The 24,746-nt window shown below is 43.0% G+C and overlaps 1 protein-coding gene across 1 annotated transcript; it reads right to left on the bottom strand.

Annotated features, from left to right (window-relative positions):
- Window positions 1-6,375: 6,375 nt before the first annotated feature.
- LOC110123103 (pregnancy-associated glycoprotein 1-like) lies at window positions 6,376-24,085 on the bottom strand. Its single transcript, XM_070464642.1, has 9 exons — window positions 23,985-24,085; window positions 13,744-13,894; window positions 12,642-12,759; window positions 12,424-12,542; window positions 11,042-11,235; window positions 10,105-10,221; window positions 8,432-8,573; window positions 8,246-8,344; window positions 6,376-6,571 (listed from the first exon to the last, which is right to left on the bottom strand). The coding sequence occupies exons 1-9, from the start codon at window positions 24,083-24,085 to the stop codon at window positions 6,422-6,424; spliced, it is 1,191 nt and encodes a 396-aa protein (XP_070320743.1). The 3' UTR covers window positions 6,376-6,421.
- Window positions 24,086-24,746: the final 661 nt, after the last annotated feature.

Below are 24,746 nucleotides of genomic sequence, written 5' to 3'. Positions count from 1 at the left end.
CTCTTTCTTTCTTTTTTTTTTTTTTAATGATCCAGTGGATGATGGCAATTTGATCCCTGGTTTCTCTGCCTTTTCTAAATCCAGATTGAACATATAGAATTTCACAGTTGATGTACTGTTGAAGACTTTCTTGGAGAAGTTACTTTGGTAGCATGTGAGATGAGTGCAAATGTGTGGCAGTTGAATATTCTTTGAACTTGCCTTTCTTTGGGATTGCAATCAAAATGACCTTTCCAGTCCTGTGGCTGCTGCTGAGTTTTCCAAATTTGCTGGCATATTGAGTGCAGCACTTTAACTGCATCATTTCTTAGGATTTCAAATAGCTCACCTGCAATTCCATCACCTCCACTAGTTTTGCTTGTAGTTATGCTCCTGAAGACCCTTTTGACTTCGCATTTCATGATGTCTATCCCTAGGTGAGTGATGACACCATCGTGGTTATCTGGGTCATTAATATATTTTTTGTATAGTTCTTCTCTATATTCTCTCAACCTCTTCTTAATATACTCTGCTTCTGCCAGATCCATGCCACTTATGGCTTCTATTGTGCTCATCTTGCATGAAATGTTCCTTCCCTACCTCTAGTTTTCTTGAGCAGATCTCTGATCTTTCGAATGCTATGGTTTTCCTCTATTTCTTTGCACTGATCACTTAGGAAGGCTTTTTAAAAAATTTCTTGTTATTCTTTGGAATTCTACATTCATAGGGTATGTCTTTTGTTTCTCTTTTGACTTGTGCTTTTCTTCTTTCTTAAGTTATTTGTAAGGTCTCCTCAGACAACCATTTTGCATTTTTGCATTTCATTTCTTGTGCGTGGCCTTGATGTTGTGTATAGAGAGAAAAAAAAACAAGCATAATTGCCTCCAGTTACATTACTTCATGGCATATAATGGAGAAACAATGAAAAAAATGACAGACTTTATTTTCCTGGAATCCAGAATCACTGCAGATAGTGACTGAAGCTGTGGAAAAAAAAAAAAAAAAGACACTAGCTCCTTGGGGGGCGGGGGGGAGGGAACTATGACAAACCTTGACAGCATACTAAAAAGGAGAGACATTCTTTTACCAGTAAACCTCTGTATAGTCAAAGCTATGGCTTTTTCCAAAAGTCATGGGAGGATGTGAGAGTTGGACCATAAGGAAAGCTGAGTACCAAAGAACTGATGCTTTTGAACTGTGGTGTTGGACAAGACTCTTGAGAGTCGCTTGAACTGCAAGGTGATTCAACCAGTCCATCCTAAAGGAAATCATTCCTGAATATTCTTTGCAAGGAACAATGCTGAAGCTGAACCTCCAACACTTTGGCCACCTGATGGGAAGAACTGACACATTAGAAAAGACCCTGATGCTGGGAAACATTAAAGGCAGGAGACAAAGGGGAAGGCAGAAGACGAAATTGGTGGGTGGCATCACCAACTTGATGAACATGAGTTTGAGGAAGCCACAGGAGTTGGTGATGGACAGGGAAACCTGACATGGTGCACCGCATGTTATAGCAAAGAGTTGGACATGACTGAGAGACTGAACTGGACTGATGTACAGAGGGCAATCAGGGAGCAGGCAGAAGTCTTTGGGGAAGGAGGTAGGAACAATTTCTGGATAGCTGACAATGATGGATCAGCAGGCCTTTTCAAGCTGGAGATGCTTTAGGGAAGCAATTCTATGCCAGGTGGAGAGAATGGTAAAAGAAAAGCAGGGCAGCAATGCTCGGATATCCCAGGGGACAAGATCCCTATTCTATTAAACTTCATCAATGCTCAATTTTGTTAGATGGTTGAAAACATGAGCTTTGCTTTGGAAGTGGTAGAGCAATATTCAGTGGAAGGACTGATGCTGAAGTTGAAACTCCAACTCTTAGGCCATCTGATGTGAATATCCAACTCATTGGAAGAGACACTGATGCTGGGAAAGAATGAAGACATAAGGAGAAGGATCAAAGGGATGAGATGGTGAGATTGCATCACTGAGTCAATGGACATGAGTTTGAGGAAATTAAACAAAATAGTGTAAGACAGGGAAGCCTGTTCTTTTGCCATACATGTAATCACAAAGAGTCAGATATGACTTAGCAACTGAATAATACCAATGAGAACAGAGTGTCCAGTGAAGCCTCTGGCCCTGGTGGGAGTGGAAAATGATTTATGTGGAAAGGGAGGCTTCCCATTCTCTGGTCCAGGTCCTTGAATCCAATGCAAGGAGCACAAGATATTGAATGTGTTACCATAGTTTTCTAATAAAAAACAAAAAGCTATTTTTTGCAGGAGTGAGAGCTTTGACTGAGTTTTTGCTCTAGATTATACTGAGGGATGTGGAAAGAAACTGGAGTGGGCTGAGTCTGCAAAAACCAGGTGACCAGCTGCTGGAGGGCAAGGCATGTGGTAAACATTCTGCACTAGGTGGAAAACAAATCCAGAAAATGTGTCCCTTCTGGAGTGTACATGCCAATGTATCCCTTTGTTGTAGTAGATAACTTCAATGGTGTTTTGGGGCAAGCAAGAAATGCACGATGGGTATTTTACTTTTGTCAGTTCCTGTGGATAGTTAGATGAGTCAGTGTCTGGTTACTTCACTGCATGCTTGGAATCATGCTTGGGAAAGAAAACTAGATGAGGTCCACACATATTTCATCGTTAAACAGGAAGCATAGGAAGGTTTCTAAGGCAACTGTAGGTAATTTCAACATGAGGGGCCAAATGGGGACAGTTTCATTTAACAGACTGAAATTGGACTGTACAGGTTGCCATAGATATTGCTATGACAAATAGCCATAACAGCTACTTGTTGCTATGCTGGAGATGTGGGAAACTGACAAGAGACCAAAAGCCTTACAATTCTCTGTTCAGTGCAATTTTAGGCTAGAAGTAGTTGGCAAGGAAAGGCTGACAGGTAAGGTTGGGAAGGGAGTAATCTGAGCCAGTAATTATTAGCTCTTGTTGTACCCCAGAAAACAGATGCATCCACTCAGAGTTCTGTGTCATGGTTCAGAAATAGAGGTCATTTGGCTTGAATCAATATTTAGCCTTGGGGATGTCAGCCATAACCTCTAAACAGAAAAGTCCCTTCTCCCCGGGTGGGAGGATAATTCATATTTGCTCCAGACTCAGGAACCCAGAAAGCCCTCTCAGCACCACTTGTTCTTAGCAGGCACACATGCAATCTAGAAGGTGGAATAATCATCATGGTGCCCATTTTCTAGATGAGAAAACTGAGGTTAAGGGACATGATCAAGTTCACACACCTATGCATGTGAATCGCTAAGCAAAAACCCAGGGCAGCAGTCCTCAATTTGTGTGTTTTTGTTCCACACCCACTGGGAGTGCTGGGTGGTGATCTAGCACCAATGCTTGGGCAGAAGCAAGCAATATTCAGGCTTAAATTGAAGAAAGTAAGGAAAACCACTAGAACATTCAGCTATGACCTGAATCAAATCCCTTACGATTATATAGTGGAGATGAAAAATAGATTTAAGGGATTAGGTCTGGTAGCCTGCAGGACTATGGATGGAGGTTTGTAACATTGTTTGGGAGGTGGTCACCAAAAGCATCTCCAAGGAACACAAATATGAGAAGGAAAAGTGGTTGCCTGAGGAGATCTTAAAAACAGCTGAGAAAATAAGAGAAGTGAAACGCAAAGGAAAAGGGGTAAGATAAACCCAGTGGAATGCAGACCTCCAGAGAAAAGCAAGGAGAGATAAGAAAGTCTTTGTAAGTGAACAGTGCAAGAATTAGAGGAAAATAATAGAATTGTAAAGAGTATAGAAGTCTTCAGGAAAATTGGAGCTACCAGAGGAACACTTCATGCGAAGATGGGGACAATAAAGGACAGCAAAGTCAAAGATCTACCAGAAGCAAATGAGTTTAAGAGGAGGTGGCAAAAATGCCGAGATGAACTGTACAAAAATGGTAAAAAATTCGGGATAGGGATGATGCTTGGGTCACTCTTGTAAAGCCAGATATACTGGAGTATGAAGTCAAGTGGGCCTTAGGAAGCATCACTACCAACAAAGCTAGTGAAGGTGATGCAATTCCAGCTGAACTCTTTAAATCATCCTAAGGAATGAGGCTATAAAATGATGCATTCAATATGTCAGTAATTTGGAAAACTCAGCAGTGGCCACAGTCTAGAAAAATGTCAGTTTTCAACAAATCCAAAAGAAAGACAATTTCAAAGAATGTTCAACCTATCATGCAATTGTGCTCATCTCACTTGCTAGCAAGTTAATGCTCGAAATCCTTCAAGCTAAGCTTCAACAGTATGAACTGAGAACTTCCTGATATACAAACTAGTTTGAGGAACCAGATTTCAAATTGCCAACGTCCATTCAATCATAGAGAAATCAAGGGCATCCCAGAAAAACATTTCCGTCTGCTTGACTGACTATGCTAAAGCCTTTCATTGTGTGGACCACAACAAAATGTGGAAAATTCTTAAGGAAACAGGAATACCAGGTCACCTTACCTGTCTCCTAAAAGTGTGTACGTAGATCAAAAAGTGGCAGTTAGAATAAGACATGGAACATCTGAAAGATTTAAAATTGGGAATGGAGGGTGACAAGGTGTACATCATCACTCTCGTTATTTAACTTCTATATAGGATACATCATTCGATATACTGGACTACATAAATCCCAAGCTGGAATCAAGATTGCTGGGAGAAGTACCAACATCCCCAGATATGAAGATGACACCTCCCTAATGGCAGAAAGCAAAGAACTAAAGAACCTCTTGATGAGGAGAGGAGATGCAAAAATTGACTTAAAACTCAACATTCAAAAAACTATTCACAAAAAAATACTCAACATTCATGGCATCCAGTCCCACCACTTCAAGGCATATAGATGAGGGAAAAGTGGAAACAGTGGCAGATTTTATTTTCTTGGGCTCCAAAATCACTATGGACCTTGACTGCAACCACAAAATTAAAACACACTTGCTCCTTGGAAGGAAGAAAGGCTATGAAAAACCTTCATGGTTTATTAAAAAGCAGAGATTCACTTTGCTACAGAGGTCTGTAGTGTCAAAACTATGATTTTTCCAGTAATCATGTATAGATGTGCTATCTGGACCATAAAAAAGGGTGAATGGCAAAAAAACTGAGCTTTTGAACTGTGGTGCTTCAGCAGATTATTGAGAGTCCCTTATACAACAAGGATATCAAACCAGTCAATCTGAAAGGAAATCAACCTCTGACACCTGCTGTCTCAGCTGAGACATCTACTGAGGGCCTCCAGGTGGAAAGAACGGATGCTTCCCCTGCAAAAGCGCCTAAATGTGACAGCCCCAAGCAAAGAGTTTGTGTGTTCCACCCCTGGAGGAGGCTCAGAAAGGCTGAAGGCTCTGAGTATCCTGGGTCCCCAGATACATGCATTGCATTCTCCCCAGCAGCACTGGAGGCCAAGGGGCATTCTGGGCCCTGGAGGAGGGGGATGACTCAGGGATCCACTGGGGCCACCACTTACCAAATAGGACTGTAAAGAAACAGAGCAGGCATATGTGGCAGAGAGCTGGTGACTGGGGTGTGGGAACAAGAGGGAACCAGCTCTGCATGAACTACCTCACCCAAACTCCCCTGGAGGAGAAGCCCAGTGATAAGATCATCTGAGATGGGATGAAGAGAGTCTATTTCATTACCCCTTAGAATTCCTCTGAATGAGGAGGTGGTGGAGTTGGTGGGTCATCACGAACTCTTCCATGGCCTAGACCATCCCCCAGTCGCTATCCTTGGGGCTGCCTCTCCCCAGCTTCAGTCATGTAGTTCTGGAGGAAACTGAGAATCATGTGTGCTGCTGGGTCAGGGCCAATGACCATGTAAAGCCAGTCATAGGACCACATGGCCCTGCTAGGATGGCTGATCTAGGGCTGTACAGGTGATCTGAGGTGGGTCATTAAGAGAGCACCATTGAACTCTGATATCTCCTAGCTTCTTTCCTTACTAGGTGATGCCTTGGGGATATAAAACCCTAGGGGAAGTAGCTTGGACTCCCACACTAGGTGTAGAAGCCTTAAGGAAGAAAGTTGTCAGGCTAAGATCATCAAAGAAGAGGGAAGGGAAAGAGCGAGGGTGAGAAAGAGAGAACTGATGACTTCTGATTTCCTGGGTCCAGTCACTGAGATTTGCTCTGATTCTTGTGTCTTGGATTCTCAGAATCATTTCAGTGAGTCTCCCTTCTCCTTGAAGCCAGGTGGAGTTGGGCTTCTCTCAATTTTGATTCAGACTAGGTTCTAGATTCTTCACTCCCAGACACAAACAGAGGCACCCATTTGTTTCAGCACCATTACGAGCGAAATCCTTTATTCTTTACTGAGAATAGGGTGTGCACACCACCAAATACAGTTCATCAGCATTCTGGGCAGGAGTGCCCTAAGTGTGAGTGAGTGTGTGTTCAGAGTGTCTTTACTTATTCCTGAATCATTCCAAGTATTTACACTGCCTGTGCCAGGCCAATCCTGTCATTTCCTCGATCAAAAACCGAGAAGTACTGCCTCAGGAAGACGTCACCCAGGATCCAGGTCTCTGTAGATGTACTCACTCGGTTCCCTCTAATGCCGATATAGCAGTTGCCGGAAGAATCCTGAGGGAGTCAGAGACACACACCCGTCAGCCTGAGCCCTTATGTGTGACTTCCACAAATATCCAGACCCAGCACAATTCTTCGATTTATTTCCCTATTTTGGTAAGTATCAAGAGGTTTTATGAGCAGCAGGGGATGTGAGAGTTCATCCAAAACCAAAAAGAGCCCGTACATGTGGCTGCCATGAGGAAGAGTGTGGTGAGTGGATGACTGGGATTTCAGGAAACAGTGAAATGATAAACAACAAAGTCCTACTGTAGGAACTATATTCAATATCCAGTGATAAACCACATGAAAAGAATAAGAAAAATAATATATATTTTTATGTGTATAACTGAGTCACATTGCTGTGCAGCAGAACTTAAGGCAACACTGAAGATCAGCCACACTTCAATACAATTTTTAGAAAAGAATAATAGTGGCCCCTGGGTCTCCTCACTCCCTGATTCTTTCCTTCTGACTCCTGCTCCTTGTTTTCTCTACAGAGAAAGCAGGTTCTCCTCCAGCATGTCCAGAATCCAAACTTTATTAAAAAACTTTTTATTTTGTATTGGAGTATAGTTGACTAACAATATTCTGAGTTTCAGGTGAACAGTAAATGCACTCAATTGTATGTAGCTATGTATCCTGGTCCCAAAGATACCCCTCCCATCCAGGCTGTCATATAACTGAGCGGAGTTCCCTGTGCTACACAGTAACTCACTGTTGGTTATCCATCTTAAATATAGCAGTGCCCACAACACGTTCTTGAAGACTTAACTCAGGAACTCTGGGAGGCCTTTGGCCCACATTTACCCTCTTTGGCCACTCCAGGCTTGGTTGGGTAACTCACTCTGGTTCCCGATTCCCATCAGTCAGTCTGTAGCCCTCACCACCCCAGTGCCCCAGTGCAGAGCACCTTGAGATGCCATTTACATGGAGTCCAGTGCAGTGTTGTCTAGAACCAAGCAACCCTCCATATGACTCCATGAGTTTGTGGTTTTAGAATTCCTGAAATTCCCTCGGTTCCTCAAAGCCTTCTTTGAGCTCATCAGCCTGCTATGTACTCCCACAGGGAGCTGACATGGAGCCTCCACCCTGTGCCTGGGGTGAGCAGTCACTGTGCACCCTTTATTCACCTTAGTATCCAACATCCCCACAGAGGGGTTGGGTACCCCAATTCACAAAGGGGGCACCTGGCCAGAGCAAGGGGAAGAAGCAGCCGAAGATCTAGGGTGACCATGTAATTTGTCATCCAAAGCAGGAAACTTTGAGAGGGAAGGGAGACTATTAATTTATGATGGGACATCACACTGCAATTGTCCCCAGCCATTCTCCTTGTAACATGGCCTATTTCACGGACTCCTAGCTCTGACTTCGTGTTCATGCACCTAAGGGTTCAGATTGAACTGAAGCTTTCTGAGGACTGAGGGCCTCAGTGTTCCTCTTGCCTTGTGACTCCCACCATGCTAGCATGGTGTGACGTCTCCACATTTATTTCAGGATGATCACTGTCCCAGACGGCCCTTTACTCGTAAGTAGTTGATTTTGTGGGAGGCAGTGGCCCAGCCACAAGGCTCACCAGCATCTGCAATGGTGTGACATGGCCTGCAGATGGTGCCCTCCTCTCAGCAACAGCCCAGGGGTTCCTGCAGGCTCCAGTTTGAAAACCAACCCTCATTATTGTCTCCTCACCTTGATGGTGTAGGCTTGAGCTGGCAGGGGGTAGTTGATGCCGTTGATGGTGAAGTTAATAGAGGGCAGGGTATTGACCGCAGAACATGAAACATAGTGCTATTAGGGAGAGAGTGAGAGAGGTTGGCCCTGGAGATCCTTGTTGCATGTGGAGACAGGGAGTAATCCTGGGGCATGATCTTTCACCTTGGAACCCTGTGGCGTGGCACCGATGAGCCTCAGGGTATTATTGACCAGATTTCCTGGTCCTTGGATCAGTGATGCCCCGGTATCCATAAGGGCCTCACAGCCGCCATAACAAGCAACAGTTTGTCCTTCCATGGAGATGCTGAGACACAGTAGAAGAAAATGGGCAACAAGGTCACTCTGAGTCTCCCCATAGCTGCCCCATTCCCGACTGTCTCCTAAACAGCCCTTTGTCTCTTGCCCTGACTCTTTTCATCTGCTCTCGACACAGCACCTCCCTTGACATCCTTGAATGCAGTACTTATAATACACCAGGATCTTTCATACCTTGACACAAGCTGGTCTTCCTTCCTAGAAGACTCCCCTCCCCCTTGACCAGCAAATTTCTTTTCACCTTCCAGATTCCAGCTTAATTGTATCATTTTCAAGGAAGACTTTCCCCTGGTGTTTATCATTCTTCTGTCTTGGTCACTCTCTATAGACCCTTCCTCGTGTCTAGCATGTACCAACGTCACAATTCACTATTTGTCTGTGTCATTTCTGTGCATCTGCCTTCTTAGATGTGAGGGCGAGTTTTATTCTCATTGCCTCCCTAAAGTGCCTGGCACACAGTGGATGCACAATGTTTGTCTGTTCAATGAGTGAATGAAGACTGTGAAAATAATGAGAAACATCCAGAGAGCTGTATCTGGTGGGGAACAAATAATTGGTCAAACACAGAGTGAAGATGGAGATTCATGGGGGCAGCAGATTCTCATAGTAGGGGGAGAGAGGGGCTCCTCTGTGAGAGGGTGTCTCCCATCACTGCTCCTACAACCAGCTCAGACCCTGAGACTGTGGCCAGGAAATACATGACTAGCCCACGGAAACTCCAAAGGACATGTCAGCTTTTGTCTGAAGGTATCACACAGAATCCTATCAGTTATTGCCTCTTGTCCTAAGGTTACTCCTGGATCCCACCTTTCTGAATCTCTCAGTTATAGCCCCTGCCCTACTCTGTGCTCAGGGATGTGGGGTGTCATTTTTAATAGTTGCTTTCACATCTTAAGACTGCAGCCAACCTCTTTCCTCTGCTGGGTAGCTTCTCCATAAGGAGAACAGTTTTCCCCATTTTCTCAAGACTTTCCCTGTCTGTAAACTGACATTTATTTCTACTGAGAACTTCCTTGGTCCTAGGTATACCTGGACATTTTATCATCTTATAATGCTGTCCATGCTGGTAAAATCCTCCCTGATCCTGTTCACCACACTGTAGAGTCCTCTGACTGTGCTCCCTGCCTCACAGGGCAGTGGGTGCAGCACTCTCCCAGCTGCACAGACCTCTCTGGACCCTTTGAGGACCCTGCTCTGAGCCCAGGTCAGGAGGCCTGGGGATTATGAACCCATGGGCTGTTTGTGTATCTATTTGCTTCTGTGTTTGTTTGTATGTGTCTCTGTGTGTGCTTCTGTGTCTCTGACTAGCTATGCAATTCTTGCATGTTTTTATGTGTCTCTTTGTATGTTTATATATGTCTGTTTGTTTTTTGCATGTGTCTTTGTGTCTGTCTCTGTCATTGTGGGTGGTGTATATGTCTCTGTGACTGTTTGTCTGAGAATGCATTTGTGAGTGTCTGCCTGTGTCTGTACAGTAGTGGGAGCCTCCCTTGGGCTGAACCTCAGAAAGAGAGGCTTACCGGTCCATGTGTACACACCAGGTGCGCGCTTGGATCAATGGTACCCAATTGAGCGTTCCCTGGTAGTAGGATTTATCCACCCCACCAAACATCACCACACTGCCCTCCGGCTTGCTTCTGCAGAGAGAAGACAGCGAGGGGGATCCTTGGAGGACAGTAACAACAGCACTGTCTGAGAGCTGTGCTTGTCTACCCATCAAGGCCCTAATAAGGTCCCATCTACAGATGCAGAAATCGAGTCTAGGAGCGATTGAGAACCAGACTGAGGTAGGTTACTGGCTGATGAGTGGCACAGAAGAGGTTAGAAGCTGAGTCATCTTGCTGGGCTCCACCCACTATATCTTCTGAAGATGCCCTGGACCTCCTGTGACATGAGTGCTCAGACACCCTCAGAGGACAGGGTGCTGAAGCATTTTGTCTCTCCTCTTATCCACTTTGTCATTTTTTCAAGAAAATCAAGGCCTGGGAGTTCTAAGGGTATGGTTTCAGGTCACCTAGAGTTGGCTCCACTGGCCTGTGACCTCCCACATTTTCCTTTTTCACTGGCTATTGGAAATTGAGTAGCTGGTCCTGGGCTCGCAGTGCAATGCTAATGAGGAAGGAAAGCTACCCAACATCCTTCTCCTTCCTGATCCAATACATAAGCAAATCCTAATGCCTTTCCCTCCAACTTGTTTCCTCTTGCCTTCCATTAGTCTTTCTCCTCACTCATCCCCCTAGACCAAGTTACTGATCTTGAGCCCAGGAGCAGGTTTATGTTCCAATAAAATGTTATTTATAAAAGCCAGTGGTGAAGCCAGGTAGGGCCTGGGGCCATAGTTATCTTGGATTAGATTATCTCTCAGGATACTTCTTTATAAAATGTTCTATTAATTTCCTACAACTGAAAGCAAATTACAGCTAATTTGGAGAAACGGATTGTCCATCTCAGACTTACTTGCTCAAGTAGAAGGCGAAGACATACTCAGAAATGGCACCTTGCTTCTTTAGGTTGTCAAAGATGGGGATGCCTCCAATGAAAGACATGTTGGGGTAGCTCAAGCCCAAGACGCCATCAAAAGGTAATTCCTCAAACCCGGATTGCTCCAGGCTTAGACCGAATAGCTGGTCTATACTTACAAGGTCCCCAATCTGTGGGAGAGAAGAGTGATTCCACTTACAGATATGTGAATTGGGGCTAGGACTGGGCTGGGTGCATTGCCAGTAGATCCTCAGAGAAGAATTGAGGCTGGGCTGTGTCTTCAGTGGACCTCAGACAGTTAGACTAAGCTGGGAGAGGAATTTTGTGTTCCATTTGAGAGAGGCTGTGAATTTTAAAACGTGTGCCCCTCTGAAAAACACCACTTGGGTGTCAAATTGGCCTCATGACTTCTGTACAGGTGGGGCAACCAAGAGTCAGGCCAGGTCCCATCAGTGCCCCGTTGTGGACAAAATGAGCCGAGAGAAAGGTAGCCTTCTCTTTGGCATCACTTTGACATAATGAGAGGAAAGGGCTGCATTCTCTGTAAGGTACTGTGGATTCTGCATCTGTCCATGAAGACAGAAGCCAGAAACACAATCTTGCTTGCAGGTATCCATGAAGTTCCTGCCTGGGGATTCACTTTTGGGGATAAGTGTGTCTTTGTGTGAGTGTGTATGAGGTGGGGGGGGACTACTCAAGTACTTTGGGGGAGGCAGGCCATAAGTTTTGTTGGACTCTCAAAGGCCCCCTAGAGTGAGAACTCATTTATGAGGCCCCCTAACTTCTCAGGCCTCCAGTTTCCCAGTCTGGATACCTGAAGCCCTTGACTGCCCCGAGGGTCCCCAGATCAGTTTTATCCTGTCCCCAAACACCCCACAGCAACTGCAGTCCTGAAAAGCCAGTTGAGCTCCAGAGTTTACCACATGTGTGTCCTCAGCAAGGCTCTTGATGTCTGTACCTCAGTTTTCTCATATGTATCATGAGCTTATCAGAGTAACTGCTGTGTGGGGTTGTTGTAGAACTAAACTAGTTATCACCTGAAAGTGCCTGGAACAGTCTGTGAATATAAAAGTGGGTGTCTTTTCCTCCCTCTTCTCGCTCCCAGCAAAATGAACCATGAACTGCTCATGGGCAGAGAAGCTGCAAGTCTCCATCTCAAGCCACTCTCTGGTTAGCTAATCTGAGTGCTCGTGGGTCACCACGGGCACTGCCTACCCAGGGACAGGATCCTGTGGATAAGATGGCCAATATCTATGGGACTTAGGCTGGAAAGGGTCCTGCCAGATGGTCCTGCATCTGTTTTGCAAGTAGTGGTCACCCCACAGCCAGTCCTGACTCAGCATTTGTTACACTGTTACCCGAACGGTGTCACGACCAAGAACTCCCTGCATCTTCCCAGAACCGTATTCAGTTTTGAAGGTCTTTGTGATAAGCTGGAAGGTGGAAGACTCAAGATGTCTGAACATAACGTGTGAGTCTGCAGACACAAGAGATAAGTGTCGTCAGGTGCCAAGAGTGCAAAACAGGGTGGCAGGGCAAGAGAATGATGATCTGGGTGCGGGGTGTCTGTACTCACAACAGGTTGGGCTGATGCAAAAGTAGGAGGGCACCCACAAGTCAGATGAGCCTGTGTCAAAGGCAACCTGGAATTCCTGAGGGGGTGTTCCAATGGTGATGTTACCCATGTAGAACATCTACAGGGAAAATGAGTGAGTAGGTTAGTGTAGAACTGGCTACCCTCTATTCCCACACTCATGCCTCCCTCTGGATGTCACATATCTCTTGAGATCACTTTCTAACCACCATGCAGTTCACTGACTTTGGTCACAGAGGTGCCTGCATTTGATATATATTTCCTGTGCTACATGGTATGCAGGATACTGACTCTATGACCAGGCATTGAAGTGGTACCTCCTGCATTGGAAGCACAGAGGCATAACCACTAGGCCTTCTGGACCACTGGACACCCAGGGAAGTCCTGGTGCTTTCATTTGAGAAGCTGTATAGTCTCTTCAAACCCAGCCTTAACACCCCCTTCTCCAGGAGGTCTTTCTTGATCAACCCCAGCCACTCCGTCTAAACTCAGACCACATTCAATCAACACCACACAGGTGACCCTTTCATTTAACATGTATTTACTAATATGCCTATCTCTCAGGTTGGCATGAGCATTCCTGAAGGCAAAATAAGCCCTTTTTCCAATCTAAAAACAGTAACCACAGTTTTAGATACTCATGGCCTTACACGGAATACAGCTTCAGTAATATTTTAGGGCTGTGGTTCTTGCTGCTGTGTAAACTGAATTCCTCTGCCTAGTCATTCACAGTTGATTTGCCGTTGGTTCTACCATGTGATCAGTGATCGTTCACTCTTCATCTGTAACTGACTGACTCACTTATTTCAGAAGGAACTCACTCATTTCCCTCAAACTAATGACACATCTTTGATACAGAAATGGATCTTTACCTGCCACCTGGCAATTGCCAGGCCCAGTCACAAAGACCAACATTTGAGGATGAGAGTGTGCTCTCCTCTGGGTGGGGTCCCTGTTTTCCAGTGTTTCTACCTCCTGCAGGAACCCCAACTCCAACATCCCACCTGGCACCTCCAGTTGAGCCCCAATGCTAGGCTCGAGCACCAGGGGGCGCTGTGAAGCACCATCCTCCCAAAATACTCACATCCTTGATGTTTCTCAGGGGGTGAGTAGTTATATTTGAGTCAGGAGAAGAAGTCTGGTACAGACTGTAAGCATGTTCCTTCAGGAAATTGTTCAGCATTTTTTTTTCACTGTGGGTTTTTCTCATGATCTGCACTCTCGTTAGAGGTATTCTTTACCGAGCATTTGACAAAGAAAACAAAGAAGCTACAATTAGCTATCAGTGTTAAGATAAAACTGTTGTTGTAATGGCCCTGTGTATTTTCTAATTTTTTTTTTTTTTAGTTTAGGTAAAAAAGTTTTATTTTAGGATACATAAGGTTATCACAGGGAGGGAGCATGGGTCTCAAGCAGGACTTGTGTCTCATGGATATTGGAAGGTTGTCAGGCCCTATCTGCCCTTTCTCCTCTGAGATGCTTAGCCCTTATCTGCTCTCTTGCACAGTCTCTCTCTTTTCCCGCCTCCCTACAAGTCTCTGAGCACAGCTGCCTCTGTTTGGAATGCATATGACCCTCCCACCCCCACATGGTGGTCACGCCATCCATGTCTGTGTGACCTTCTCTTTCAGGAAGTGGAAAACAGTTAACATATACACTAGTGGGTGTTGCCAGATTGGGCTAACGGGCAATAGTTTGCCAACTCCTGAATTAATTTTTTTTCATTTTCCCAAACTGTTGGCAAGAGAACCTGTTGGGTTTTCTGTGGGTCAGATGTTCACTCCTGATTCAGTCATTTAGGGAAGAAGGTCTAGAGTTGCCCTTTGGGCATTACGGGCTAGGAAGATTTTTCTAGCAGAGCAGCTCAGCTTTGTTATCTGTGAATTGGGATAGAGAGAGTTTGCACTGTCTCACTTCAGACTTCGGTATGATTATGGAGAAGGAAAATTTCCTAAATGCTGGAGTATGCTGGGTCCACATTAAGCTGTATAGGAAAAATAAGCAGTTCCCATTCTAAAATGCCTGGATTCCCATGACAGTGACCCAAACCCTTTCCTGGTTAGAGCTTCTGATTGCACAGCATAAGGAATGAGGTCTCTGTTGGAGCAGTCATGGGGTTTTGTTTTGACTGAGTTATTTTCACATGTCATACCACCTGATGTAACCTAAAAGCAAGCCATTAGATGTTCCCTTGGGTTGGCCAAAAAGTTCGTTTGGGTTCACAAACTTTTTGGCCAACCCAGTACTTTAATAAAGTAGCTAAGCCCTGCTCCATCCTATGTCATCCTTTATTTTTTTCCATTTATTTTTATTAGTTGGAGGCTAATTACTTTACAACATTGCAGTGGTTTTTGTCATACATTGAAATGAATCAGCCATGGATTTACATGTATTCCCCATCCCGGTCCCCCCTCCCACCTCCCTCTCCACCCGATCCCTCTGGGTCTTCCCAGTGCACCAGGCCTGAGCACTTGTCTCATGCATCCCAACCTGGGCTGGTGATCTGTTTCACCCTAGATATACATGTTTCGATGCTGTTCTCTTGAAACATCCCACCCTCGCCTTCTCCCACAGAGTCCACAAGTCTGTTCTATACATCTGAGTCTCTTTTTCTGTTTTGCATATAGGGTTATCGTTACTATCTTTCTAAATTCCATATATATGTGTTAGTATACTGTAATGGTCTTTATCTTTCTGGCTTACTTCGCTCTGTATAATGGGCTCCAGTTTCATCCATCTCATTAGAACTGATTCAAATGAATTCTTTTTAATGGCTGAGTAATATTCCATGGTGTATATGTACCACAGCTTCCTCATCCATTCGTCTGCTGATGGGCATCTAGGTTGCTTCCATGTCCTGGCTATTATAAACAGTGCTGCGATGAACATTGGGGTGCACGTGTCTCTTTCAGATCTGGTTTCCTCAGTGTGTATGCCTAGAAGTGGTATTGCTGGGTCATATGGCAGTTCTATTTCCAGCTTTTTAAGAAATCTCCACACTGTTTTCCATAGTGGCTGTACTAATTTGCATTCCCACCAACAGTGTAAGAGGGTTCCCTTTTCTCCACACCCTCTCCAGCATTTATTGCTTGTAGACTTTTGGATAGCAGCCATCCTGACTGGAGTGTAATGGTACCTCATTGTGGTTTTGATTTGCATTTCTCTGATAATGAGTGATGTTGAGCATCTTTTCATGTGTTTTTTTTTTTTTTTTTTTGCCATCCGTATGTCTTCCTTGGAGAAATGTCTGTTTAGTTCCTTGGCCCTTTTTTGATTGGGTCATTTATTTTTCTGGAATTGAGCTGCAGGAGTTGCTTCTATATTTTTGAGATTAATCCTTTGTCTGTTGCTTCATTTGCTATTATTTTCTGTCAATCTGAGGGCTGTCTTTTCACCTTGCTTATAGTTTCCTTTGTTGTGCAAAAGCTTTTAAGATTCATTAGGTCCCATTTGTTTATTTTTGCTTTTGTTTCTAAAATTCTGGGATGTGGGTTATAGAGGATCCTGCTGTGATTTTTTTTTCCATTTATTTTTATTAGTTGGAGGCTAATTACTTTACATCATTGAAGTGGTTTTTGTCATACATTGAAATGAATTAGCCATGGATTTACATGTATTCCCCATCCCGGTCCCCCCTCCCATCTCCCTCTCCACCCGATCCCTCTGGGTCTTCCCAGTGCACCAGGCCCGTGCACTTGTCTCATGCACACAACCTGGGCTGGAGATCTGTTTCACCCTAGATAATATACATGTTTCAATGCTGTTCTCTTGAAACATCCCACCCTGCCTTCTCCCAGAGTCCATAAGTCTGTTCTATACATTATGTCGGAGAGTGTTTTGCCTATGTTCTCCTCTAGGAGTTTTATAGTTTCTGGTCTTACATTTAGATCTTTAATCCATTTTGAGTTTATTTTTGTGTATGGTATTAGAAAGTGTTCTAGTTTCATTCTTTTACAGGTGGTTGACTAGTTTTCCCAGCACCACTTGTTAAAGAGGTTGTCTTTTTTCCATTGTATATCCTTGCCTCCTTTGTCGAAGATAAGGTGACCATAGGTTCGTGGATTTATCTCTGGGCTTTCTATTCTGTTCCATTGATCTATATTTCTGTCTTTGTGCCAGTACCATACTGTCTTGATGACTGTGGCTTTGTCGTATAGTCTGAAGTCAGGCAGTTTGATTCCTCCAGTTCCATTCTTCTTTCTCAACGTTACTTTGGCTATTAGAAGTTTTTTGTATTTCCATACAAATTGAGAAATTATTTGTTCTACTTCTGTGAAAAATACCGTTGGTAGTTTGATAGGGATTGCATTGAATCTATAGATTGCTTTGGGTAGAATAGCCGTTTTGACAATATTGATTCTTCCAATCCATGAACACGGTATATTTCTCCATCTGTTTGTGTCCTCTTTGATTTCTCTCATCAGTGTTTTATAGTTTTCTATGCATAGGTCTCTTGTTTCTTTAGGTAGATATATTCCTAAGTATTTTATTCTTTTTGTTGCAATGGTGAATGGGATTGTTTCCTTAATTTCTCTTTCTGTTTTCTCATTGTTAGTGTATAGGAATGCAAGGGATTTCTGTGTGTTAATTTTATATCCTGCAACTTTACTGTATTCGTTGATTAGCTCTAGTAATTTTCTGGTAGAGTCTTTAGGGTTTTCTATGTAGAGGATCATGTCATCTGCAAACAGAGAGAGTTTCACTTCTTCTTTTCCTATCTGGATTCCTTTTACTTCTTTTTCTGCCCTGATTGCTGTGGCCAACACTTCCAAAACTATGTTGAATAGTAGTGGTGAGAGTGGGCACCCTTGTCTTGTTCCTGATTTCAGGGGAAATGCTTTCAATTTTTCACCATTGAGGGTGATGCTTGCTGTGGGTTTGTCATATATATCTTTTATTATGTTGAGGTATGTTCCTTCTATTTCTGCTTTCTGGAGAGTTTTAATCATAAATGAGTGTTGAATTTTGTCAAAGGCTTTTTCTGCATCTATTGAGATAATCATATAGTTTTTATCTTTCAATTTGTTAATGTGGTGTATTACATTGATTGATTTGCGGATATTAAAGAATCCTTGCATCCTGGGATAAAGCCCACTTGGTCATGGTGTATGATTTTTTTAATATGTTGTTGGATTCTGTTTGCTAGAATTTTGTTAAGGATTTTTGCATCTATGTTCATCAGTGATATTGGCCTGTAGTTTTCTTTTTTTGTGGCATCTTTGTCTGGTTTTGGAATTAGGGTGATGGTGGCCTCATAGAATGAGTTTGGAAGTTTACCTTCTTCTGCAATTTTCTGGAAGACTTTGAGTAGAGATAGGTGTTAGCTCTTCTCTAAATTTTTGGTAGAATTCAGCTGTGAAGCCATCTGGTCCTGGGCTTTTATTTGCTGGAAGATTTCTGATTACAGTTTCGATTTCCTTGCTTGTGATGGGTCTGTTAAGATCTTCTATTTCTTCCTGGTTCAGTTTTGGAAAGTTATACTTCTCTAAGAATTTGTCCATTTCTTCCAAGTTGTCCATTTTATTGGCATAGAGCTACTGGTAGTAGTCTCTTATGATCCTTTGTATTTCAGTGTTGTCTGTTGTGATCTCTCCATTTTCATTTCTAATTTTGTTAATTTGGTTCTTCTCCCTTTGTTTCTTAATGAGTCTTGCTAATGGTTTGTCAATTTTATTTTTTCAAAAAACCAGCTTTTAGCTTTGTTGATTTTTGCTATGGTCTCTTTAGTTTCTTTTGCATTTATTTCTGCCCTAATTTTTAAGATTTCTTTCCTTCTACTAACCCTGGGGTTCTTCATTTCTTCCTTCTCTAGTTGCTTTATGTGTAGAGTTAGGTTATTTATTTGACTTTTTTCTTGTTTCTTGAGGTAGGCCTGTAATGCTATGAATCTTCCCCTTAGCACTGCTTTTACAGTGTCCCATAGGTTTTGGGTTGTTGTGTTTTCATTTTCATTCATTTCTATGCATATTTTGATTTCTTTTTTGATTTCTTCTATGATTTGTTGTTTATTCAGAAGCGTGTTGTTTAGCCTCCCTATATTTGAATTTTTAATAATTTTTTTTCCTGTAATTGAGATCTAATCTTACTGCACTGTGGTCAGAAAAGATGACTGGAATGATTTCAATTTTTTTGAATTTACTAAGACTAGGTTTATGGCCCAGGATGTGATCTATTCTGGAAAAGGTTCTGTGTGCACTTGAGAAAAAGGTGAAGTTGATTGTTTTGGGGTGAAACATCCTATAGATGTAAATTAGGTCTAGCTGGTCCATTGTGTGCTCTAAAGTTTGTGTTTCCTTGTTAATTTTCTGTTTAGTTGATCTATCCATAATTGTGAGTGGAATATTAAAGTCTCCTACTATTATTGTGTTACTATTAATTTCCTCTTTCATACTCGCTAATGTTTGCCTTATATATTGTGGTGTTCCTTTGTTGGGTGCATATATATTTATAATTGTTTTATCTTCTTCTTGGATTGATCCTTTGATCATTATGTAGTGTCCATCTTTGTCTCTTTTCACAGCCTTTATTTGAAAGTCTATTTTATCTGATATGAGTATTGCGACTCCTGCTTTCTTTTGGTCTCCGTTTGCGTGGAATATTTTTTTCCAGCCGTTCACTTTTAGTCTGTATGTGTCCCTTGTTTTGAGGTGGGTCTCTTGTAGACACCATATATAGGGGTCTTGCTTTTGTATCCATTCAGCCAGTCTTTGTCTTTTGGTTGGGGCATTCAAACCATTTACTTTTAAAGTAATTATTGATAGGTATGGTCCCGCTGCCATTTATTTTGTTGTTTGGGGTTCATGTTTATACCACCTTTCTGTGTTTCCTGTCTAGAGAAGATCCTTTAGCACTTGTTGAAGAGCTAGTTTGGTGGTGCTGAATTCTCTCAGCTTTTGCTTGTCTGTAAAGCTTTTGAGTTCTCCTTCATATCTGAATGAGATCCTTGCTGGTTGCAGTAATCTAGGTTGTAGGTTATTCTCTTTCATTACTTTAAGTATGTCCTGCCATTCCCTTCTGGGCTGAAGGGTTTCTATTGATAGATCAGCTGTTATCCTTATGGGAATCCCTTTGTGTGTTATTTGTTGTTTCTCCCTTGCTGCTTTTAATATTTGTTCTTTGTGTTTGATCTTTGTTAATTTGATTAATATGTGTCTTGGGGTGTTTTGCCTTGGGTTTATCCTGTTTGGGACTCTCTGGGTTTCTTGGACTTGGGTGGCTACTTCCTTCCCCATTTTAGGGAAGTTTTCAGCTATTATCTCCTCGAGTAATAGTATTATCTCATGGCCTTTCTTTTTGTCTTCTTCTTCTGGGACTCCTATGATTCGAATGTTGGGGTGTTTCACATTGTCCCAGAGGTCCCTGAGGTTGTCCTCATTTCTTTTGATTCTTTTTTCTTTTTTCCTCTCTGCTTCATTTATTTCCACCATTTTATCTTCTAACTCACTTATCCTATCTTCTGTCTCTGTTATTCTACTCATGGTTCCCTCCAGAGTGTTTTTGGTCTCATTTATTTCATTATTAATTTTTAATTGACTCTTTTTCATTTCTTCTAGGTCCTTGTTAAACCTTTCTTGCATCTTCTCAATTTTTGTCTCCAGGCGATTTATTTGTAACTCCATTTTGTTTTCAAGATTTTGGATCATTTTTATTATCATTATTCTAAATTCGTTTTCAGGTAGATTCCCTATTTCCTCCTCTTTTGTTTGACTTGGTGGGCTTTTTTCATGTTCCTTTACCTGTTGGGTATTTCTCTGCCTTTTCATCTTGTTTAGATTGCTGTGTCTGGAGTGGGCTTTCTGTATTCTTGTGGTCCTGTGGTTCCTTTTTATTGTGGAGGTTTCACCCAGTGGGTGGGGTTGGACGATTGGTTTGTCAAGGTTTCCTGGTTAGGGAAGCTTGTGTCAGTGTTCTGGTGCGTGGAATTGGATTTCTTCTCTCTGGAGTGCAATGGAATGTCCAGTAATGAGTTTTTTGATGGGTCTTTGTGTTAGGTGTGACTTTGGACAGCCTGTATGTTGACATTCAGGTCTATGTTCCTGTGTTGCTAAAGAATTTGCATGGTATGTCTTGTGCTAGAGCTTATTGGCTCTTGGGTGGTGGTTGGTTTTATTGTAGGTATGGAGGCTTTTGGATGGTCTCTTATTCCTTAATGTTCCACGTAGTCAGGAGTTTTCTGGTTTTCTCACATTTGGGGCTTAATTCTCATGCCTCTGGATTTCAGTTTTATTCTTCCAATAGTCTCAAGGCTTCTCCAACTGTACAGCACTGATAATAAAACTTCTAGGTTAATGGTGAAAAGATTTTCCACCGTGAGAGACAACCAGAGAGGTTCACAGAGTTACATGAAGAATAGGAGAGGGAGGAAGGAGATAGAGGTAAGCAGGAGGAGGAAAAAGGGACTCAAGAGGAGAGAGACAGATCTATGCAGTTATCTGTTCCCAAAGTGTTCTCTGTAGCCCAGACACCCACAAAGATTCACAGAATTGGATTGGGAAGAGAAGGGGAAAGGAGGAAATAGAGGTGTTCTGAGGTAGAAAACAGAGAGTCAAAAGTGGGAGAGTAATCACCACCCTCCTGAATAGAAATGGGAACTGAATATTGGATTCTTAAATGTCCAAAATTTATATCACATACTGAAAAACAAAGATTAAAAATCTAGTGTAGAGGTTAGACTCTTTGAAATACAATATTTAAAAACAAAAACACAAAAAATTTAGAAATGTATATGAAGTTTGGTTTAAAAATAAGGTTTCTCTCTCTCTCTCCCCCTTTTTTTGGGCAAGGTTATAGTGAAATGAAAATGAAAATTAAGGAATAATAGAGGAGTATTAGAGGACTCTAAAAGGAAATAGGAGAGAAAAACAAGAAAAAGAAAAAAAAAATTTTTTTTCCCTTAATTAAAAAAAATCTTAAAAATATATGAAAATGAAAGTTGAGGAGTAATGGGGGAGTAATAGGGAATTTTAAAAGAAAATAAAAGAGAAAAAATTTTTAAAAAAAAGGAAAGAAAAAAAATTTTTTTTTTAATTAAAAAAAATATATATATATATATATCTAGGAATTTCTCTGGAGTTGTTGCGGTCAGTGTAGGTTCAGTTCAATTTCAGATAGCTCCTCTTTCCAGCTTACACTTCTCGATATCTATAGGCCCCCTTCCGGTGTAGTCGGTGTTACCTTCAGGGATTTTAATCTGTTGCACCGGTCCTTTCTGAAGCGGTTCCCTTTGTTTATTTTGGCTTCTCTTCGGTGTCTAATTTCCGCCCTGACACAGGCGGGCGGAGTGATCTCTTATTTAGGTTCGCTAGTTCAGTTTAGTCCTGCTACGGGGAGGGTGGGGCGCTGCAGACAGATACTGCTCCGTGTGGCTAGCACTCACCGGCTACACTGGGTTTGCCCCGCTCACGGGTGTCAGTGCTTTCCCCATCTACACTGCTCAGGCTCCCGGCTGCTCTATATGGAGCGGGCCCTGCGTTGAGTGCGGTTCCAGTTTTCGGGTACTCCACAAAAGCGCGGATTCGGTTGCGCCTGCATTTTGTGCCTTTCCTGGCCTGAGCGGTTCAGGCAGCCAGAGGCTTGGGCGCACTCTCCCCGGGTATGGCGCACTTTTCCCCTCCGCGGCCCCAGCGCGCGCCGCCAGTCGGGCCTCAGGAAGTCTTTAGATAGGAACCAGGGGCCTGTTTGCAGTGTGGGAGGGGGTGGCTTCTCAGGGGCTGAGTTTGCCCTTTTCCCCTCCCCCCGCCTCCTACCTCCAGCGGGGATGGGCCGGCTCTTCTCTGTACTTTCTCAGTCCCTTTGTTTTGTGAACCACAGGCAGTGTGTTCCGGCCGGTTAATTTTGTTCCACCGTTTAAAAAAGCTCCCTCCGATTGCTCTCAGGGTCTTCGGGCCGGTCCTTACCCTAAGCAATGCCGCACGCTCCTCTCCGTTCTGCCCCCGCTTGTTGCTGGCGGGTGCGGGCGTCTGGGGGTACTTTTCTGCTGGGAGTTGCTTTTAGGCACGTAATCTGTGGGCCTTATTTAATTTTTCCTCCCAGTTAGATTGCCGAAAACTTCCCCCAGTCCCGCCAGTGCGAGGGTTTCCTGGTGATTGGAAACTTCCTCTATTAAGACTCCCTTCCCGGGACGGGTCTCCGTCCGTAGCTCTTTTGTCTCCCTTTTTATCTTTTATATTTTGTCCTACCTACCTTTGAAGGCAATGGGCTGCTTTTCTGGGTGCCTGATGTCCTCTGCTAGCGATCAGAAGTTGTTTTGTGAAATTTGCTCAGCGTTCAAATGTTCTTTCGATGAATTTGTAGGGGAGAAAGTGGTCTCCCCGTCCTATTCCTCTGCCATCTTGGCTCCTCCCCCCTTTTCTAATAATTTTTATGAGGCACATTATTATCAGAATTTTATGCATTTACAATAGCAAAGACATAGGTTTGATTACAGGTTCTGTTCTGCAATCTGGGATAAGTCATATGACCACGTGGTATCTCAGACTCCCCCTCAGTAAAATGGTGGAATGTAACAAAACAAACCCTCCAAATAGAATACCTTGGAGATAGTGAAGTGATGGATATAAGGTACCTGATAAATAGGAAGTCTCAACAATGACAGCCATTAGCATTGCTGTTGCCATCCCACTCTATCCTTCTCATAGAACCTAAAGGAAGGAGGTAGAAGGGGGACTCTTATGCCCTTTAACAAGGGAGCAATTTGAAATGCAAGAGGTTACTGAGTTGGCTGTGGTCACACTGCTTGTCCAATATAAAACTGTATATAAAACAGTGTATCTTTCTCCAAGTTGAAAGAGAAGGAGTTGAAAGAAGAATCCGGGAGATAGGGAACAAGTAAGCGAAATTCAGAGGCTCAAGAAGGAAGGATGAGTCAAATGAAAAATTAAAAGAAAACAACACAGAGACAAATACACTCACAGAGACTTCCAAAGAGATGGAGAGGAAAATGATAGTGATACAGAAATGCATAGTCATATACACACTGAGGTAGACAGGGAACAAAGAGGACTTGTTGAATAAAATGTAGAATAGTGCTATTCCACAGGACCACACCTATATCTGTATAGACTGTGCACTGAACGGCTGTAAGGACCGGCATTTTCAAAGGTCATGACTGGACCCCAAGCGTTGTGCAACCATGCAAATCTACACCAAGACCTTTGGGATCCACAGTTCCTAAATCAAAGTACTTATCAATAAGTAAGAGCTGAACTTTACGACTGTCAGGGAAATAGTCCATTCCCATCTAAACCTGATGGCTGGAAGAATAATCAGATGAAAAAAAAAAATCCAAGAAAGGAAGATGATGCAGCTTACAGTCCCCATACTTACTTGACTATGCACTCTGAGGAGGCCACCAGCCCGAGGAGCACAAGCCACTTCATGCTTCTTTCCTGGCTCCAAGTACTCAGGGAAGTTCGGGTTCTGAGCATGCAGTGGTGACCATGAGCCCCTAGTTATATATGCTCTGACATGCCCTAGTTTTCCCCTTTATGCCACTAATAGATCTGATGAAAACACAAAGCTTTTGATAAAATCTTTACCTTCCTCAGTGTCCTTGGCGAGTGGACTTTGAAGCTTCTCAGAATACAGACAATTGAACTGTAATCTCTTCCTTGAATCTTGGCTGGAAAATCTAACTGATCTGCGTGGACATCTAAGAAGACGGAGAACCTTGCTTACTTGTAGAAAAAAACTGCTAAGAACATCATGAAAATGGTAACTAGGGGCCATACTCGACATTCATGGTTTCATGTCATCTTCCTAGCCACTTCATGAGATATGCATTGCTGTCTTTGTTGGAGAGGAGATTGCTAGGAGGATAAATTTTCAGACAGCAAAGTGAAGACTTCAGGGACAGCCCAGGGACCTACAACTGGCCTTTGGTAGTGGGTCTAATGGCAGAGATCAGGGGCACCTGTGATGTCAGTCTGCATCAAAGATTTAGGGCAGAGCAGTACTTCAATTGCATGGGTTTCAGTATTGGAAAAAATGTCATATGCATCCACAAGATATTTTATATCATCCAACAAATGTACAAGGAAGAACTGTGTGCTGGGTTCTGGGTTAAAGGCTTCAAAGTCAAAGTTGATC

Source organism: Odocoileus virginianus, unplaced genomic scaffold (genome assembly GCF_023699985.2).
Source record: "Odocoileus virginianus isolate 20LAN1187 ecotype Illinois unplaced genomic scaffold, Ovbor_1.2 Unplaced_Contig_39, whole genome shotgun sequence".
Taxonomy (NCBI): Eukaryota; Metazoa; Chordata; class Mammalia; order Artiodactyla; family Cervidae; genus Odocoileus; species Odocoileus virginianus.
This window is presented reverse-complemented; position numbering and strand designations above follow the sequence as displayed.

What these genes read in the sequence shown, in the direction of transcription:
- LOC110123103 (XM_070464642.1), bottom strand. Translation starts at nt 24,085, where the DNA reads ATGCTCAGAACCCGAACTTCCCTGAGTACTTGGAGCCAGGAAAGAAGC. An exon ending in TTCGCCTTCTACTTGAGCAA is followed by an intron (nt 10,222 to 11,041) that starts GTAAGTCTGAGA and finishes TTCTCTCTGCAG; the next exon opens with AAGCAAGCCGGAGGGCAGTG. An exon ending in CCACGCCACAGGGTTCCAAG is followed by an intron (nt 8,345 to 8,431) that starts GTGAAAGATCAT and finishes TCTCCCTAATAG; the next exon opens with CACTATGTTTCATGTTCTGC.